This window comes from Hippocampus guttulatus, chromosome 15 (genome assembly GCF_054856545.1).
Source record: "Hippocampus guttulatus isolate MCC_2025c chromosome 15, RoL_Hgut_1.0, whole genome shotgun sequence".
Lineage (NCBI taxonomy): Eukaryota > Metazoa > Chordata > Actinopteri > Syngnathiformes > Syngnathidae > Hippocampus > Hippocampus guttulatus.
This window is the reverse complement of record NC_141275.1, coordinates 3,312,550-3,333,841: the sequence shown is the minus strand read 5'-3', so window position 1 is coordinate 3,333,841 and position 21,292 is coordinate 3,312,550. Positions and strand designations below refer to the sequence as shown.

At 40.5% G+C, this 21,292-nt stretch overlaps 1 protein-coding gene across 2 annotated transcripts in view; it reads right to left on the bottom strand.

Moving 5' to 3' along the window:
- esama (endothelial cell adhesion molecule a) overlaps positions 1–19,556 on the bottom strand; it is an 84,144-nt gene extending 64,588 nt beyond the window's left edge. Inside the window, exons 1-2 of one of the 2 annotated variants that reach the window (XM_086130635.1) lie at positions 19,473–19,556; positions 14,928–15,220 (exon numbers count right to left, since the gene is read on the bottom strand). In XM_086130635.1, coding sequence (XP_085986761.1) covers positions 14,928–14,994 — 67 coding nt within the window. In that variant the 5' untranslated portion in view covers positions 14,995–15,220; positions 19,473–19,556. Of the gene's footprint in view, positions 1–14,927; positions 15,356–19,472 lie in introns of those variants that run through there. The other variant, XM_086130634.1, reaches the window with a different exon arrangement.
- Positions 19,557–21,292: the final 1,736 nt, after the last annotated feature.

Genomic DNA, 21,292 nt, shown 5'->3' with positions numbered 1-21,292 from the left:
CAGATGTCACCCAAATGGATTTTTAAAAGGTTATTATGTTAAAACACGATAACCTTTTTTTTCCTCCAACAATGATGCCAGATACATCAAGACTGTCGGAAATGTATTGGTGGCCTTAAACTTTTGGAAAAAAGTTTGATGCTGGCTTTCCATAGATTGTATTAATTTAAAATTGGATTCAAATATTAAGAATTATTTCGCATTGCGATGCAACAACATACCCAAAGCAATTAAATGTGTGGAGAGTAAAAGAATAAACACTCTGAAATTAATGGCAAATATAATTTCAGATCAGTATGCTGGCATTCTTTCCAGGCCCTTATTCAATCCTTTGTATTTTTTAGTTACTTTTAAAAGGCAAGGAAACATATTTGGTATCTTCTAAACTTCCGTCAACATTCGCACTACAGTGCACACTGACACCTCCCTGAAGGGGAGTATACCACTTGATTTATCCTGACCAATGAGCAAATAAAGCAAAATGTTGATTCAATAATTTTTGGCAAAGAATCACAAGTGAGGTCAAGGCTTCTGACCTTTCAAAGTCTCATCACTTTTTCTGACATTTCAGCATATTTACAAAGCGTTTTTGTTAAAATTGGGAATCTTAAAAAAAACTGTTTTTAACAATATACCGTTTTTTATTTTTTGACAGGTTTTATGTGAATGTCAACTTATGTGTGAGATGATTCCAAATTGACCACCAAAAATAGGATATTTTATCTGTATTGTAATTAATATTGTTCATTATACAACAATGGGCAACAGAAAATGATGACACACTATAGGATGAAAAAGATCCTTCGGTATTTTGCAGACATCCATTCCAATGTGCTTTGTTCAAGCAAGATTAAACAGGAAGTCAGGCGAAGGATAATTAACCAGTGGAGAGACTCATTTACTTTGAAATTGTGGGTAAATCTTCCATTTTCATCACAGCATTTACACAAAAATATTAATTGAACATACCAGATAGAGGCCAGAATGCACCAACAAGGTTAAACTTTAAAACTAGATTGAATCATGGTTAAAATTTAACCTAGTTTAAAATAAACCAGATAATGTGGAATTGGGAGTCGCGGCTTGGAATTGAAGTGGATTTACATGGGACAGGAGATGTGGGCCAATCTCTTTTTCGTCAATGGACGCTACAGCTTCGTGTTTGCTTTCAAAACTTAGCTTGTAGCAGACGTGTGCACATTTTCAGCATGGCGTCTCTGATCCACTGGTGAAAGGACACTTTGATCCTCTCCTCTTTCATCTATAACTGCTTCAGACAACAAAGTGTATGCAGAAAAGTGGTGAAGATTGCACGACTGTCTGTGTCCTATGTGTTGTGTTGTGTTATTTTTGTTATTTTGACTTCAAAATGGCGCCGCGTGAGTGGCTGCCTTTCCAGCAGCTCCTATATTTTGTTATTCTACTTCTTCCTTTCATAACTTTGCTGCTGTGAATCTGGAATTTCTCCATTGCGAGACTAATAAAGGTTTTCTTATCTTATCTTATAACATTTAAACCTCTCTTTAATTAAACCTCAGTTTAATTTGTAGTCTTAAACCAAGGTTACATTTAATCGTCATCAAAGGAGGAAAAGTTTCAGCTTCTTTGCCAAGCCATTATAACGTAAAACAAAAAAAAAGTTAGGGTAACATTTTTGCAAGCTAGCAACAATGTAAACCCGTATCTCTCCGAGAGGCTAAAGTCGTGTGTGCGTACACGCGGCAAACGGTGCACACCCATCAAGAAAAACTGTAAGTGTCTGGCACACATCTTTGCTACCTTGAATGACCCCTGAAGAAAAAACTAACTTTGCTTCGCATGCACCCACTCGCAAACAAAACCTCTGGGCTGTAATGTTTAATTAAAAAAAAAAAAACACCCGTTGATACTGTGGGTGTGACAGTTGCGCAGTAGTGTCACCTATACATTTAATTGCATGATTATTAATTTGAATTTCAATATCCACAATCATCTGAGTTTTACTAAACTGAGATCCATTTTAAATGGTGCAACAGAGCTGTTTAATTTGAAAAACTGATCAGCTCATTTTAATTAAACTTGGTTTTACTAATCTCTCATACAGAGCTAATCTTAAGATTAAATCAAACCATGTTGGCGCAACACAGCCTGAAGGTTATTTACAAACAATATTTTATTATTTAATATTTATTTTTGTTATGTGCAAGAACACACTTGATGTATGGTTATTTTAATGTATCAATGATGTGGCTTGCATATCACAATCACTTTAAATATCACAATATTATCACATCATTGGGTGCTGTGTGACTCCCACCCCTAATTTACACAATGCTTGCCTGCCTTGCGACACGACCTGGAAAGTACTTTTCAAGTAGGAATCCAGGATTATGTCAATGTGCCGGATGTCATAAGTGCATCAGCCTCTCAGCCCATCCCCCAAATAAATACCTCAAGTAAGAGTAATTGAACACAGCCTATCTTGTCTAAGCCAGTGCCCTCAATTCCCGTCTGTCATGGGCTTTATTAACGTTTTTTTTTTTTTTTTGATGGACAGGTCAAAGGGATGTTAGGTGGCAGTTGTTGTTGACTCATGGTTGCAACATCTGTCCAAGGCACAGGCATCTTGGATCATTTGCTCACTCGACCACTTCTGTGTGAATGTCTTATTTAATAATGCAACAGTTCTACGATTAGAGGGAAACAGTCAAATATGTTTTTAGCATTTGCTGTTTTGGATTTTACTTTTTTTAATTGGGCAAGAAACATTCTGGTATCCTAGCTAGCTAGCAACGTACCTTTCAATTTTTCAACCAACCTCTTTGTCTAACACATCCGTGCATAATAACAAGAACATATCTTGGTGCAATTTGCTCATGGCAGGTCTTGAACCTCACGCTTCACTTATTAAGAGATCAAATGAATCCCACATGAGTATGCACTTGACATCAGAGGACAGTGAAAAAGAAATACTCTAAGGAGGTGTAACATGTCAAGAGGAATCCGAAGAGATTCGAGGCCCCATTTTCATGTTCAGTGCAGGTCTACCATAAAGCACACCAACTATGTGCATGGGTGGAGTTTTCTTTCCTTTGATATTTGGTATCGTAGACTCGCACCGGTGGAAGAGGGCATTTGCACCATTTTGCGCCGTTGTGGGATGGAATGCTATATATTCCCAGCCAACCGAAGCAGCTCCCCACTTTCCCATTAAAATCAGGCTGGTCCAAGTGCACACGGTCTTTGACATTGTGGAAGGGGAAATTGTCCCGCTGGGGTCCGTGTGAGGCGGGACGGTCATCAACTGGTTAGTACGTCCGCCTCACAGTGCAGAGGTGCAGGGTTTGATTCCAGCTCCAGCGTTCCTGTGTGGAGTTTGCATGTTCTCCCAGTGCCTGCGTGGGTTTTCTCCAGGTACTCCGGTTTCCTCCCACATTCCAAGAATATACACGGCAAGTTCATAAATTGTCCCTCGGTATGATTGTGAGTGCGAATGGTTGTTCGTTTATCTGTGCCCTTCGATTGGCTGGCAACCGGTTCAGGGTGTACGCCGCCTACTGCCCGAAGTCAGCTGGGATGGGCTCCAGCACACCCACGACCCTCGTGAGGATAAGCGAATCAGATAATTGATGGATGAATGGATTGGGTCCGTGCATTTATACAGAACAAGCTCTCCCTTTGCGGATGATGTAATTGGCTGTGCATGTGACGCGAGCAATTGGGAGACAGCCTTCCACCCAGTATCGCGCGTCTGTGTGGCAAGACGTCTAACACCCAGAACAGTAAACCAGAGAGTAGGAATTACACTATAAATCATCCCCGACCATTCACTTTATTGAAGAGGAATGATTTAAGTGTGCTCTTATACAGTCTTATATGTCGGCCTTTCTGACCAAATCTGGAAAATGGCACCATCGGACAAGAAGCTTGATAATTGGAAGACCTAAGTTCCGTTCTCTTTTTGCATATTCTAGGAACCACAAGTAGATGTGAGTTTAGGGGGTGTAGTTTTCTTGTACATTGTTCATGTTGCTTGAGAAAGAGTTTGAATTTTGAGTCTAAATTTCATATGAAGCTAGTGAAATGACACTAGCATGTGTGTACTTTCACCATTACAGAAGGGCATTTGGAAAATTTGCTGATGGCCGACATAAGGATTTGAGGTTCTTCTTCAGTTAGTGTTAGCGGATGCATTATTGTATTTGAAGAAAGACTAGCATATTTTACAAGTGATTGTGCTACCGATATCTTTTGTAAAACATCCAGCAGCTCCTATATTTTGTTCTTCTACTTCTTCCTTTCATAACTTTGCTGCTGTGAATTGGGAATTTCTCCATTGCGAGACTAATAAAGGATTCCTTATCTTATCTTATTTACACACACTTGAGGCACTGCTGCTAGTTTGCTGTGTGAACCCACAACATGTTGTCTTCAAGCTATAACCATCAATGTGGTAAGGTGGACACCCGACTAGTCGGTTCAATCCCTAAATGTGGGGAATGGAGTCCTCAATATTTGTGTGGTAGGGGGTGACAGCAAACAGGAGGGATCTTGAGGGTGTACCGCAACTGGGTGCAATGTTGCCCATTCCTGCAAGGTTGACTTTGGGTGAGGAGAGGAGATAAGTAGAGAATCAGAATGGACACTTTATGCTCTCCCCATAATTAACGGACCAGCTCTGAAGTGTTGCCAGTAATACAGGAGACTCCTGTTTTTCTTGTGGAATGGAACAATTTCTGTGTTCTGCTGACCTCAAATCTGGATACCTGGGTTGCCAGTGGAGAGGTGGCATGACTTGATTCTGGAAGAGGAATGAGTGAACAAGGTTTGAGGGAGGACAGGAGAGTTGGTTGTGGCAAAGTTATGTACTAGCCAGTCCTGAAAGACAGCAACTCTCGAATACACGGTGTTTATGACTTTTGAACGAATGTAACAATAACAAAAACGATGGATGTTGATGGGGGGTGTCCTTGAGTCAAACAAAAGAGGGAGCAATAGAGTTCAAAAGATCACTTCATCAATGGTTGAGCAGAACAAAAACTGATATAGGGTGTTCTCCACTGAAATATTTCTTGCCATCGTCCAAGTGTTAAAGTTGGTTCCATAGTGGAAGTGGATTATTATTTTTTTTTAATAAAAGCTCTTCTCTCTTAAATATTTAAATTCCACAGCTATAAGTGCTGTCAAGACAAGCTACACGAATTTATGGTGTAAAATGAACTTAGTCTCACTTTATTATACCGAGAAGTAAAATATTTACTTAAAATCTGATATTTGTGGCCTGTTATGCCGTGGTCATTTCAAAGGCTGGCAGGATAGGTTTCGTGAAAGCAACCTGGCAATCTGACTGAGGTTTCTTATGCTGTAAATATTTATGAGCTAAAGTATACCGTAGTCAAAGTACTGCCACACCCAACTGTGTATGAGGCTAATTTCACACTGCAGCTCAATTCCAATTTTTAGCCCATATACGACATGTATCAAATTTTTTTCATGCTTTGTGAACAGTACAATTTTTTTCAAATCCAAACTGGGCGTCTTCCAAATGTGTAAATAAATCGGGTATGAATGCCATGTGTCTGCAGTGTAAACGCTCTTCCATACACATCTGACCTACCTGTATATTTCAGTCAAATATGTGCGTCGCGCAGGTGGAAAAAAAGTGCTTAGCTCAGGAGACTACACTGACAATTATCTGTGAATCTGCTAAATTGTTTTGCATATTTGTTGTCTTTATATTGGATTTTAATTTAATCCAATTTGAAACATGAAGCATAAATTTGACTGATTGGTGATAGTAATTCAGACATGCAGACCGGTCATCTTTAGTAGATGTTTCCATGAAATGACACCAGCCACCTCATTTCCCCAAAATATTTCTACCTCATCCCGTCTCACTACTCTGGCGATGTGTGATGTTAAATGATCCCTTTCACAAGGGTCCATATTAACTTTCGTAAACAATGTGCCGCGTGACGTTGTCTTTTTGGACACGTCAGTCAATTTCATGCTTTGTGCGCAGACATGTCACATCATGGATGCCTTGCATTCACATTAGATGTCGCATTTTTTTAGAATAAAAAAGATCGAATTTAACAAACTATCCGACTTGGGCATCACACCACGCAGTGTGAATGTAGCGTTCGTCTAGTATGTGTATGCAATTCAGCAGCAGATCAGTCTTAAAACTTTGGCTGAAAATGTATTTTCTGTTAAACAGTGTGAATTGCATTTATTTTGGATTGCGACAGAATCCTGATGAACTGAACTATTACTAAAATGGGAAAGGAGAACATGGTGCCGGAAATAATTCGCACCAAATTTGTAGGTATCATAATATCAGCAAAAAGAAGAAAGGAAGTGTGTGTGACTTTAAGAGAGTGCCTAGGCCAGAGCCCAATGATGGGAAAGTCAAGCAGTAACTTTCTCATGACCCCTAAGAGGAGGCCATTTTCCTTCTGGCTCCATGGATGGAGATGGGATGTCCCAGCCAAGGGACAGTCATCAGCAACTCCCCCATCCCATTCAAAATGTGCGCGCATGCGCATACGCACACGCACACGCACACACACACAATGCTTGTATACTGAAAGTGTCCCGTTCGCAGACTACGCAGTACACCTGCCAGTACAATTTTCATTGCCCCTAATTTGTCAACAATGATTCACAAAATTGTTTTTTACAAACAAGTGACACATGCAACAATTTGTGCACCACCTCCCACGATAGATAGGTTTGTATGGCAATTGTATTTTTATTTATTTATCTCGGTAAGGCAATTGATAACAGATCCGCTGTCAAGTTTTGCGTGACGGTAGGTAGAGGACCCCAAAAAGCAGGCAGGCAGGAGGAGGCATGGTGGACTGAGCAAAATGTATTTAACAAAAATACAAACAGGAGTACACTGGAAAAAAACTAACTGAAGTACTCAAGCAAAGTCCTGAAAACCACAGTCAACCAAAGTAGCCAAAAAAAAAAAAACAGATACGACAGATAGAAAACATAACAGGCGCACACAGACACACACAGAATCCAACCAAGACTGAGAGAACCCAGGGAACTAAATACAAGCAAAGTGACGAGACAATGAGAAACACCTGGACGAGACACAAAGGGTTGAGGGACCTGATTGGTTAACACAAGGGACCGGATGACGACAATAGGTGAAGACAATAAGGGCACGAGGGTAACAAAACCAAATGTAATCGAAACAAAAACATAACATTCTCTTTTGCTATGGTGACCTGTCTACAGACAGCTGAGTTGAAAAATGTCTGTTCTGGAGCCAAATAACTATTTATCAAGTCAGAAAGTATACATTTTCAACACAATTTTATTTTTATTTTTTGCATAGTGCCCATAGATATAATTGTTTCACTTATATAAATTCAAGTAGTAGTTTCTCTGGTTTAATTTGGTGTGTTGTATATGTGCTAGCTTTGAAACTAAATCTACTAACTAACTAACCAACTAAATACATAAATAGCCTAGCTTTTTAATGGCTGACTAGCATGGGGGAGGGTTGTCAATGTTCTTAAAAAGTGATCATTTAAATACTTGATAATACCGTGATGCAATTTGATAACCAGCGGCCAATGGAAGTGGATCGGATATCAAAATGGTAAATTTTAGGCCAATGAAGCCTGCACCTCAGGCAAGGACCAAAACATCAAATTAAATATGTATTCTGCCTTAGGCGGTTTGCTTATGAAATGACTTTGCACCTTAAAAACACATTGCAAGTGTTTTAATTGTTCAATAGACAGCTCGACTCTTCAAGTGTCTTTTAATAGCCTACTTACCAAGTACTAATCACTGTTCACAATAAGCGTTGTTCATTGCAGGTTGTAACAAATGTATTTTACATTCATTTACATCATCTGTGGTGTTGCAGTCCAAGTCCATGTGTATGTCATTTATAGCAGAAAAGAATCACTGAATTACACTTGCTGAAAACAAAAAGTGTTACTATCATTCCTGGTCTCCCCTACACAAAATATAAAACAATAACAGCATTATCATAATTAGTCAGTCAACATCTTCTCCAATCAAAATACACTACAGCGCAACAGCTAGCACGAGACATAGCTTGTTAGATGAGCCTCTTTTGTCCAGTCTGAGCGCAAGGTAAGGCCAATACAGTCGTCTCATATGGACAGTTCTGTTGAGGCAATTACATACCAAGAGTATTTTTAATCCTTGATTTAATCATTGATCTGAAAATGCTTTTTTTGTTAGGTTAAAAAAAAAAAAAAAAAGGAAACCCATATGTAGGAAGATTCTGCTAATACTCCCATGTTACGCATTTATTATAATTACATAATTAATCCGGTAAATGTAACTTTAATTGAGGTGATAAAAGTAGAGTAAGGTGTTTAAGACCAAGATAATTGCAATAAAACGCAATGTAAAAAAAGGATTTAGAAATATTTTGAACGAGTGACGAATGTGACTGCGAGGATGAACCTGCGTTAATCTCCATGCAGGTTCTTGTTCTCCTTGGCCTTATGCACAGTGCTGATGTGTAATCCTTTGTATAAATACAAAGGATTACAAATGCGGCTGGCACGTGAATTCATTTTTCAACAGTGAACTGGCCCACAGGGGGTGGAAGAAGTGCACTGTTGTATTTTCGTGTCATTACGTATGTAACAATAAATCCCCACAATCCTTTCTCAAATCAAAATTGCACCAGTTGCTGGGGACACACATGAGGACTGCAGGCTTCAAACAGCCATAATCCCGGTTCAAAGTGGAAATGGGCTTTGTGACATATCCACTGAGTAATATTCTAAGAAATAGGCAATTAGAGATAAGGTCATCGGTGCAAGTTGGACAAACTCTATTCCATGGCCTTTCCTGTTGCAGCCTTGAGGGCCACAGAATCGGATTTAACGATTACGGAGAAATGTGCGACCAGATGTTTTCAACTTGTCAGAGAATATAAAGGCATGAGAAGTAGGCGTTTTAAGTTATAATGGGTGAGGGATCAGTGTCCTACAAGTGTGTTTAGAATCATACATAAAAGCTAAAAATAACTTGCAACCCCCTCACTCTTACTACTAAATCACTGACGGTTTCCACAGAAAATCTGCAGTGAAAACAGAGCATTGCCCTCCTCATCCCAATGAAGCCTTTGAAGCTTGTGTGGATTGACCTTGTTAAATAAGTAAAATCCATTGTGGGAGTCACCTGGGAAAAAAATGCAGATGATCCTTTGCTTGATTGTGTGACCAGAATAGAATCATAATAGTACAATAGTTGATCAGCAGGTAAATCATGGATTATACATAAAGGAATCAGATGTACTATGAGAAGATATGTCTCACTGCAACCTCAGGTGCAGAGGTGCCCAAGTCTGGTCCTCGAGAGCACCTTTGCAGCCTGTTTTGGATGTCTCCCTTCTCCAATCGTTACCAGGCTTCTCAGAGTTTGGTGATGAGCTGATGATTTGAAACGGTTGTGCCGAAGGAGGGAGACATCCCAAAAGACTGGATCGGTGCCTTTGAGGACCGGACTTGGGCACCCCTGCTCTAAATGTTTACGGGCTTCTTCTGCAAATTGCGCCAATGGAGCTCAGAACTGCCAGACGGGGGGGGGGGGGGGGGGGGGGGGGGGGTGTCAGCGGCACAGTACTCTCTGCGCTCCAGCATCCAGTTTTCGGGCCATAAGAGTAACTGAATATGTCACACACATTCATTCTGTATTCGACGTGGGGTTGAATATCAGAATGTGCAAAACATGTGTGATAAAACACGATTATTGCTGATAAAAAGACACAAAGGTGGGTGAGTGTGTGAGTGCTTGCGCCAACTGTGTGAGGGGGCCGGTAACCCTGTAATGCCTGGCGCATCAAGGAAGGAATAGCCGTAAAAATCTGATTTTTGGGAACTGAGATGTTCATTAATTAACCCTTATAACAAATTCACAAAAATATATTTGGCATATAATATTGTTTTAGATATTTGTCGTATCACATTTATAAGCATTATATAGATTACATCTGAAAATGATAATTTGTGGAAAATTATATTTTAAACCTGCAGTATCAAATTTGATACAGATGATTTAATGTAATATAAAGAATGAGTTACATAATGATCCTACAATGCCATTTGTATCAAATATGATACAAATGGCATTGTAGGTTGCCGAATGGTCCTTTTTGTGCTTTTGCCGATTTATGTTTTCATACTTATTCAAATAAACACTGATCATGATCTTGTGAGCACATTGAATTAAATTTGGATTTTTCTTATCAAATGAAATATGAACTTAGTTGGAAGGAATGGTAATATATTTTATATTGATACACGAAGAAGAGTAAAGTTGTGTATCTTCTAGAGCTGTCAAACGATTAAAATACTTAATCGAATTAAAAATGCAACTGTCATAATTAACTCAAATTAACAAAAAATGAATCGTGATTACTCACACGTTTTTTATTGTTTCTGAATTTCCTTTTATATTTTTTGTCCTATTTTTCCCCATTTTAATGCTCTCATCAACATGGAATCATGAATCAGTTTTCTTTGTGCAAAATGCAAATATTTACTAAAATAAGAATTTCGATTTTAAATTTTACATGAACATTTTTCACTTGGAGCAGTTATTCACACATAATCTATCACACAATATTACTTTCCATCAACAACAGTGAAAAAAAATATTTTGTCTGCTTTAACAGCTCTTTTTATGGAAACAGAGCAATATAACATTATAAAGTGCACATCTAAGGTAAACTAGTACTCTGCCTATAGTGGATTTAAGCCATGGTTGCATACTTCGTTTTTCTCAAGTTTGCCTTGAACACAGCAGTCAGGCTATGTTGATTCTGTTGGTCCTTCTTGCTCGGCAGTCTCTCCACGGTTTTGTGTAGACATCATTTCGGATGACTACACTTGGTTAGATGACAACACTGGAGACGTTTTATTTTCAGTGTGTTCGCTAGGTCGCTACCACTGCACCGCTGAACTCTCGACGTGCTTCAGCGCACCGTCACTGTCAGACGAACACAGAGAAGCTCCACCCGCTTTATTTATATGGCCACGGAACACTGTAACCTTCCACACAAAATAGTTCCAAACAAGTAACAATCGCGTCAGAGGCTCATCAACCGTGTCTCTTATTTCTCTCCCAAAACAGTGTCTTCTCCCGCTTGTCCAAGATGGCGCCCGAGTAGGCAGCCGTCAGCAAGTGCTCTCATGAGCCTTGCTTTTTTTTATTGTTTTTGTGTTTGTTTTGTCACTTTGTGTTTGTTGTTACGTCGTGTGGACCTGATGTGGACTTTTTTCAGCATTTTTTTGGCCACGACATTCATCAAGGAGGAGACTCTGTGCTTGGTGGTTGCGCCTTCTCGGCAGCATGGGTATACCAGCACTGTTTTTGACTGGGAGGAATGTCGGCACCATTTGACTGTCGTTGCTGGACAGTCCCGGGGCGCTTGTGTCTTGCGCCTGGAATGGGCAGCATTTTTCACAGCCCCGCTTTGTTCAGCGGAGAGATCGGTGCTGTTGGACGGTCTGCAGCTGGATGGATGCAAGGCTTGAGGAGCCGACGATGAGAAGAAAGGAGCGTTAGCGCGGAGCGCCGATGCGGATGTCGAACTGGGAGTTTGAAGCAGATTACGTGGGACAGGAGAAGTGAACTAATCTCTTTTCGTCAATGGACACTACAGCTTCGTGTTTGCTTTCAAAACTTAGCTTGTAGCAGACGTGTGCACATTTTCAGCATGACGTCTGATCCACTGGTGAAAGGACACTTTGATCCTCTTCTCTTTCATCTATAACTGCTTCTGACAACATAAGGGGTGTTCACACGGCACACATTTGCTCCGGCGTTGCACCGATGTATTTTGTTGCGATATGTTTTACACCGCAGCAAATTGTGTGGAGCGTTCACACGTACAAAGCCGCTGAGCGTGTCAGAACCGGCGCAGCGTTGTGTGGTTAAGTGGTATTTCAGACTCGACGTGCTATGATGATAGCTCAGTTTACGACGGCAAAACATACAGGTAACCTTGGTTTTGTCAGTGGAACAATCTGGCAACTTTTTAATCGTAAACTTTCTCTTCATAAACTCTTTAAGTATCCGTTTTCAGTGTCTCGGTGCTGCCGTGGCTGGCAAAACAGACATGGGCGTGGACTTCTGCAGCATGCTTGTTGTTTTGTTTCCGGTTTATTTACAGAGTAACGTAAAATCCGCTGTGACGTGTGCCATGTTAATCTCGCGAGAAAAAATGTAATCCCGTTAAAATTCATTTAAATTAATGCCGATAACACGCTAAACTGACAGCTCTAGTATCTTCATTAAAACATGTACTAAAGTGGCCCGGTCTGAGAACTGAACCTCCGGGGCTCAAAACGAGTCCCAATCTGGCCTTGCCTACAACCTTAATGACAACAGTTTTCCACAAATGGATGGGTGGGCCTGCATGGGTTTTCTCCGGGTGCTCCGGTTTCCTCCCACGTTCCAAAAACATGCATAGCAGGCTGATTGTACACACTAAATTGTCCCTAGGTGTGAGTGTGAGCGCACATGGTTGTTCGTCTCTGTGTGCCCTGCGATTGGCTGGCAACCCGTTCGGGGTGCCCCCCGCCTACTGCCCGAAGACGGCTGTAGGCAGCACCCCTGCGACCCTAGTGAGGATTAAGCGGTTCGGGAAATGGATGGATGGATGGATGGATGGGTAGATGAATCGATGGATGAATTCTGACTTTCCCCAATGTTTTGTAGACTCCAAATTTTAACAGTAAACTTTGAAGAATATTAACCACAGATGGTACCAGTAAAAGACACAAAGAAATGAGGACCATAGAAAGGAAAATAGAAATTATTGCCACGTAATGACAGCATTGTGAAAAAAATGGTACAATGCTATTTTTAAAAAATACCTGGCTTTGGAACTAGTTCAAGTGGTGCTAGTAAATACAGCAGTTGTAGAACAGATATTAGTCTGCATTCTGGCTACTGTTGAGGTGCCCTTGAGCAAGGCACTGGATGCCCCTAAAACTCAATGAGTCACAATTTGTGTGTCCCATCACACTGGTCACCACTCTTTTGACTTCGTTTGCATGTTCTGCTTCTCTTTATGGTGTGCAACACAAATCTGTAGCTGGGTGGAAACTACAGTTGCCAATTGGGGATCACAATCAGAAAGCAAGAAAAAAAAAGACATACATGGCAAAGTCACCTTTGTTTAGTTGATTTGGAAGGAATCTTCCACTAATTCATATCCAGTATACCTTTTTAGGTTTCATGGAGCTTTTATAATGACACCAGTTTCACCATGGAATTTCCATTATCTCCCATGTATTTTTTTTAATGATTAAACAAACAAAAAAAGAAGTGTAGATTTACCAGCATTTTGCCACAAACAAAATTCTAGTAATGTCTTGCAAGTGTGAGAAAGAAGCCACAAATAGAAGTCATGTTCAATATTGTGTCGTATTCCCCATTCACCAGCATAACAACTTTGAGAATTCTGACAGAAACACAGATTGATGTCTTATCTTGATTGTTGCAGGACGTTTGCTCACTTCCTGCTGTAATGCACATGTCAACACCAAGGACTTAAGGAGCACCGAGTCTTCCTGTGACTAAAGGCCGCTATTCATTACCATTTCCTCCATGGATCCTGGCCACTGACTGTGTTCAGGACACACCTGGAGGGCAACTAATTGTCAATGTCAGCAACTGTGACTCCAATGTCCTGTCGTGCTATGACACTAAATCACGACCTGCTGGTAAATAGCTAACATTAATCCCCCTCAGTACATTGTACCTGCAAATAGCCCAGAGGTGATTTATCTAATGGAATCATTATGGTCGGAATAGTTGTCAGGTAGCATTATCAGGTGACACGCTTCCCTCGATCAAGGAGGGAGAGGCAAGCCAGCCTGAGATTGCCAATGTCAGCTCATGAGATTGTTTTGGCAACAGAGTGTATAAATGGACATAGTGGCTACACGTAGCTGAGAGAAAATTCAAGGAAAATGTGATGTGCCCCATAGCTTTTATGTCTCACGAGCAACATGAGAGCCACCAGCTTGTCTCTTGAAAGTTGAAACTAATACGCGCTCAAGCACGAGTGTCCTAGTTATCCCACATGAGAATCGGATGGTTTTGTAAGACAAGTTTATTCGAAAAGCATTCAGAAATGATGTCACTGCCCCCCCGCAAAAAAAAGATACATTTTTATAACTGTGTGATTATGAGCACAAACCAACACCTTGCATGGGATTTTTAGTGTTGCTGTTAAAACAGCACTAGGATCTTTGAAATGACCTTGAATGCAGTCTCTCGAGAAAAACAATACAACTTGTACAGTTATAATACTGCAGCCATGGAAATTCACTCGAAAAAGAAAAAATGTCAGCGACACCTCATGACAAACGATTTCCTATATTGCGTAAATGATCATTTTCTCAGACAGCGCTCTTCAGATTTTGACCAAAATTAATAATTGATGGCTTGTCGTTCCATAAAACATTTGAAATAAGCTCAAGCATTTGTACCATGTCCCAATTTTTCTGAATCGTAAAGATGACAGGGGAAAAGTAGGCTGCGTGTACAGTTTAGTTATTAGGGAAAGTAGGAGTTTTAATACGTTGCTCGAGAGTGGTGGATGAGCCAACGTTGCAGAACCTATAAAGGGATTATTCATCCCTGGAAGACATAATCATGTATAACACACTTTTTTACTGAATCCTGACAAATAAAAACGTTTTTCTAAAATACACCTCTTCACCCTCATCCATTCCCAGCAAAATTACACCTTCTATTGTGTTATTCTGTTTTTTTTGTTGCTGTTGTTTACCGTATTTAGATTATGATGAATACCTTTATTTGAATATTAGTTACAGGATGAAGAAATAAGAATGAATATGCATATATCTTCAATATATTTGGCACTGTGTATTACATGTGAAAATAATAATTTCGCTTACCTGACAACCCCCACAAGCAGGTCAATGACAGCACAGTAAGTTTCCACGAAGTACCATCGACCTCCATGTTTCAGGTAGCCACAGTTTCAACTTGTGAGTTTGGCTCAGTCCTCCAGGCAGTCTCTCTCACTCTCGCTTTTTTTTCTTCCCCACTTGGCGACGGGCACAGCACTCCAGGTGCTTCTCTCCCTCTCCCAGCACAGGTGTTGGCTGGCTTCAGGCAAAAGGACACTTCAGGTGACGAAATATGGAAGCCACCTGAGCCACCACAGACCAGGAATTATTGTCCCCGACTGTAAGATAAAGTGGAAGAGTTGAGTCAAGAAAAGTCGAGAAGCAGCTTCACCGCTGGGGGTGTCCGCCTAAAATGTGACTGGCTGTGTCGTGCGCGAGACCCTCTCACGGATGTATGCACGAGAAACTCGGCAACTTGTCCTCGGCATGTTCTTTACAGCGAGAGAGAGAGACAGAGAGAGAGAGAGACAGAGAGAGAGAGAGAGAGAGAGAGAGAGAGAGAGAGAGAGAGACATTCAACGCTCAACGATCTTCTAAGGCTGTGTTAAGTGTGTGCTGCAAAATTTCGTAACACTTCCGTTTTCAAAATAAACTCTCTCTCTTAAGTTAATCTTTGGACAGCCTTTACACTGAAACCATTGTTGACAGCACATTTGTCATTCCACTATAAACGTTAAGAGTGAGTGAGTGAGTGAGTGAGTGAGTGAGTGAGTGAGTGAGTGAGTGAGTGAGTGAGTGAGTGAGGACATGTATATCGGCATTAAAAAAATCTAAATAAACATTTGCAAGACCCCCCAAATAAATAAATAAATTCACAGATGAATAATAACAATTATGATAACAATGTTTATGATGAACGCTCAAAACTGTCCCTAGGTGTGAGTGTGAGCGTGGATGGTTGTTAGTCTCTGTGTGCCCTGGTTTCCATAGGACAGTGTTTTTCAACCCGTGTGCCGCGAGACATTGTCAGGTGTGCCGCGGGAAAATATCCAATTTGAATGCCTGTGCTGTCTTTCGCCCAGAAAGTAATCATGTAGTACCCCCCTATACCACTAGGGAGCAGCAACAGCTAGCCAATTGCCTTGTGTTTCGACGAGGGACAATCGAATTTGTTACACATGAATGCAGGACGACGGTGAAACAATAAGGCGGAGAGAAAAAAGCAGCGTTTCCGGTAACCCGACCGACCGAGAATTTCGACGTCGAAAAAAAACTTTACGGTCGGCATTTTTTTCAAACCCTCTACATTTTTGTGTGGAGGGTTTACATTGGTGCAAACTATCGTGATATTAACGTTGAGTGCGTCGTTTGTCCTGTCGTCTGTCAACAACATTGAATCATGGCGGCGGCCGCGATCTCCGACGACAGTTTAAACCGCGTTTTCTGTGTTTCAGTCGCATGCTCGCACCGTAATGTTGAGAAAATAGCATCCATTGATGTATCGAAAAAATTCAGCGAACTATTTGATGAACACCACGGGCCGAGTAAAAACCGAGGGCGGAGGAGGACGGCGGAGGAGGCGGTGGCGCGCCCCGGCCCCCCGAGTCCGGAGCGGGGAGAGGTTTGCACTTACAATTAATGTTTATGTTCTAAGTTCTTCACACTTTGTCCCATTTTTGCTGAACAATAAAGAACTGAATAAATTAATGTATTTGATTGTGGGAGCAAACCAACAGTGTTTTCTACGGAAGAGGATTCGGGCCAGTGAAGAAGAAAAAAAACACGTTTGGCAAGATTCCCACTTTTATCTCTTAAGAATTAAAAGTCAAGACATTAAAGTCTTTATTCTGACAAAGTCAGAATTCTAAGCGAGAATTCTGAGACTAAAGAATTCTGAGAATAAAGTCAGAATTCTCACTTTAAAGTCAGAATTCTTTGATTAAAGTGAGAATCTTGCCAACCTTGATTTTTTTTTTCCTTCATTGGCCCTAACCCTCTTCCGTAGTTTTCCACCTGACCATCTATCATGGAAAAAAGTGTGGGCTGAAAAGAAGAGATTCAAATTGGGCTGCGCTCTGCTTGACATGAATTCCCAGGTGAGGCCCTGAGCCAGAGCCAATGAAAAATATGAGCAGACCTGTGGTCGCAGAAGTGGTCAGATTGCTTTTATTTCATTTTTCAAAGGTTACCCAGTTGCCTTGGCAACAGAGGTGACACTAATGCGGGAGGATTGCTCAATTATGAAAGGTGAATCAGGGTTATTTTTGTGAAAAGATCCAAGGAAACAGGATTCAGTCTGTTTGTAGCTCATATTAAATGTATTTTGATACTATAAATGGCAATTGGACCTCCAAAGAAACTCAAATATTTTAACTAATGTATTTGTTGGATGGATATTATTTGAAACCCTTTTTCATATATGTGCCTTGGTTTCTATCATGTGTTGATTACGTGTCTCGTCCTTGCACGAAATTGTTGGTTGTCACCTGACCTGATTATTTATTATGTTATATTATATTATAATTTAGCTTTCTGTGGACAAATGCTAGTTGTAACCAGGAGGACTATATATATATATATATATAAATATACATTTATATATTTTTGCTCAAGGTCTCGTCCAAACAACAATAGGAAGCTTTAGGGCAGCGTAGTCAAATTAATTGTTTGTGTTACGGAATAACCAGACATCAAAAGATTAAAGGGACAGCATATCCTGGGAGCCAATTACCAGGGACATAAAAACATGATTACTCGAACTGTTTTCACTAGTTGGTCACTCCTAGAGTCTGAAAAGACGAAGGGTAATAATTATTATGTAAAGGTATTTGAAACAGGGCGGCAGTGGACTACTGGTTAGCATGTGCGCCTCACAGTGCAGAGGTGCAGGGTTCGATTCCCGCTCTGGGCCTCCCTGTGTGGAGTTTGCATATTCGCCCCGTGCCCGCGTGGGTTTTCTCCAGGTGCTCTGGTTTCCTCCCACATTCCAAAAACGTGCATGGCAGGTTAATGGAAGACTCTAAATTGTTTCTCGATGTGAGTGTGCGCAAATGGTTGTTTGTCTAGGTGTGCCCTGCGATTGGCTGGCAACCAGTTCAGGCCTGAAGACAGTTGGGAGGGGCTCCAGCACCCCCACAACCCTGGTGAGGATTAGAAAATGGATGGATGGTATTTGAAACAGATCTATCTTCGCAACGTTTTCGAAAATTACTATTGGATGTTGTGAATGTGTGTTCCTTCCTTCCCACAACAGTGGTGCCCAACCTTTTTTTGACTCAAGATCTACTTTTCAAACAGTCAACCTCCCGTGATCGCGTATTTCGCGAAAACGCACAGACATGCACGCGCACACATTTTTGTCCAACTTTTTAAATCCTGTTTTGATCAGAGCACGTATTGTTGTGTGCACTAATTTGGTTAAGTGTAGTTGTTTGATATATTAGTGCAATACTATTAAAATATAGACTTTTTTCATAGAGTGACTGAAAAAAAATACTCAGTTGGTTTATAAAAGTATTGTGTCTGATTTGTTGGCTGTAGTTTTGATTAAAAATGATGAATAACATGAATGTGTGTGCTGATCTGTTTGTCAGTGGTATATCTCGGTTAGGTTTGCGAAGAGGGGCCTATATTTGATGTTTGGCCTCCTGGGCCTATGAGTAGGTAATGGCGGCCTTGGGTAGGGAGGGTGTCTCCATATAACAGAGGAAAAAGAGGCAAGCTCGTTTCATTTTCCCTAATCAAAAAATACATGAAATGTTTTTTGTGTGGATGACAAATGGGCCTTGCTGGCTTGATACGGTGACATATACATGCCCCTGACATTATGTTGCACAGGTCAGTGTTAAATACAATAAACAGGAACTATAAGGTTCAGTATACACTATACAAACATGCAACATTTGATTATTGTTCACAAAATCGTCATTGGAAAAAAATTATCTTCAAAACTAACTGTTTTAAATTATTCAATTTAAATTGTATTATTAAGTTTGGACAGAGTCATGACATAATCTCAACTGATCAATAGTCCTCTTCATATTTGATTTCTTTTTATCAGAAGATGAATCACCCTGCCACAGAAGGGGCAGGATTGCTGTTCTTTTTTTTTTTTTTTTGATGAGACCCAACAAGTAATATAAATAACATGAATGCATCTAAGGGTTACTTTGAAGTCATTTTAAATTGAAAACTGATTCAGAATCGAGTTTCTGCCTCCCACCCATACTTAAGTATTGCATGTCGATACTAGTCAGTTTTCTACTTTGGTAAAAATCCTTGATCAGTAACATGATCAGTATCTTCAAATAATGTACAGGACTATTCTTAATTGTTAATGTAACAAATAACGGTAACTTGACGTTTTTTTTCAGAAGTGTGCATCAACTGTGAATCTTTTGCATTAGTACTGAAGAATTAGCCCTTCCTTTCAAAAAAAGTAAAGTGAATGTATGAATGGAAAAGATTGATTACTCTAGGTATGATTGCATTATTTGGTCATGTTTCTGAGACTGTCAACATTGAGAACATTTTTATACTGTGTATGTTTCACACATATTGCATGTTGACAGTACAAAGCTATCTACCTACCTATGTTGGGTAGTGGAACGCGCGCAGTAGTCGTGACAAGTCCAACTACTTCCAGGCAGGAAGTCACACAACCTGACTGCGTCGTCTGTCAATGTGGAGCAAGTAAGAACTTTCTTACAAAGCAACAAAGATCAAAGAAACACTGACACGTGACAAACGTTCATGCAACACGGTAGCAACACCGTGTAACGACTTGAGAGCACATACAGTATCTTAATACCTTCATTTATATTGACGACATAAAACACATTTGGAACAACTTTTCATTGAAACATTGTGTATTTGAAAGAATGTTCCTCCAAACGTGAACTTTGTAAACGTACAAAGGGAACTTAAATCTTGTCGCCGGTTTTGTTGAAACTTCTGTCACCATGTGGTCTGTTGGCAGTCCTGCAGTATAAGACTGCGGTCAATTGAATTTTTGATTTTTTTTTTTTTTTCAGGTGTAAAGGTCAAAATTGCAAATTTCAGAGGCATTTTACTTTGAAATGCAACATCATATCCTAGTGAAAGTACTCTGGTTGGATGCCTGGTGTGGCTTAGTGTGCCCTAGTCCTCGTCTGGTTGTGGGATAATGAAAATAGATTTTTAAAATTAATTAAATAATTAGCTGAAAACCCACACAGGTGCGGGGAAAACATGCAAACTCACACAGGAAGGCCGGAGCCGGAATCGAACGCTGCACTTCTGCATTGTGAGGCCTACGTGTCACCCATAATTCGTAATTACTTAATTTACGGTATTTGAAGGACAGCAACAGTGTGCAAACTGTGACATCTCTCCAAAACTGTGAATACACAGCATCAACCTAAATCTGCTGTGATATCTTTGGGAACGTATTGTATACTCATACCTGTTCGCAGAAAGCTCAATTTAGGCTCTCTGACAGGGGGTAACCTTCCTACTGTGCCATATGTTCTTGAACATGTCTCAAAACGTCGACAAAGATATTTTAATGTGATTTATACAATAATAAAGTAAAATTTGATATCCATCCATCCATTTTCCGAACCGCTTAATCCTCACTAGGGTCGCGGGGGGTGCCGGAGCCTATCCCAGCTGACTTCGGGCAGTAGGCGGGGGACACCCTGAACTGGTTGCCAGCCACTCGCAGGGCACACATAGACGAACAACCATACACACTCACACACACACCTAGGGACAATTTAGTGTGTTCAATCAGCCTGCCATGCATGTTTTTGGAACGTGGGAGGAGAAAACCCACGCAGGCCATATTTTTTTGTTTATTGATTTATTATATCGCAAATGTCTCATTGAAAATTTACTTTGGCTCCATAATAAAAAAACGACGACCCCCCCCCCCCCCAGAAAGGTAATTAAAAGTAAATTAATAAAAGTACACGTAATATTTTGTGGTGATCCTACAAAGAACACCTCAGACCATCAAAGTCACCTATAGCTAAGAATGACCCTTACCTGGCAGTGGGACAAAATGATTACAATTCAATACTTACTTACCTTCGACAAGTCATCTTTGGTATTACTGGACTGTTTAGAAAGTCGTTTCTCTACCCATGGAGGCATTTCTGGACCCAGTTCTTTTTCAATGATAGCTCTTGTCTACCACTGTGTGGTCGTACGAGTAAACTACAACCTCCAGGGTGAGGAAATAAAACACTTCGGCCAGCTTGAATTGATGGAGGTCTTTTCGCACCCTCCCTGCCAAGTTCTCTACGTCGAATTCTTCTCAATGTCAGGTCACCATTTTCATCGCTTGACGATGGGCGCCCTGAGTTACATGCCTTGGAAAATATTGTGCAGCTTTCTCCTCATAATTTAATTTCAATAATGTAATTTGA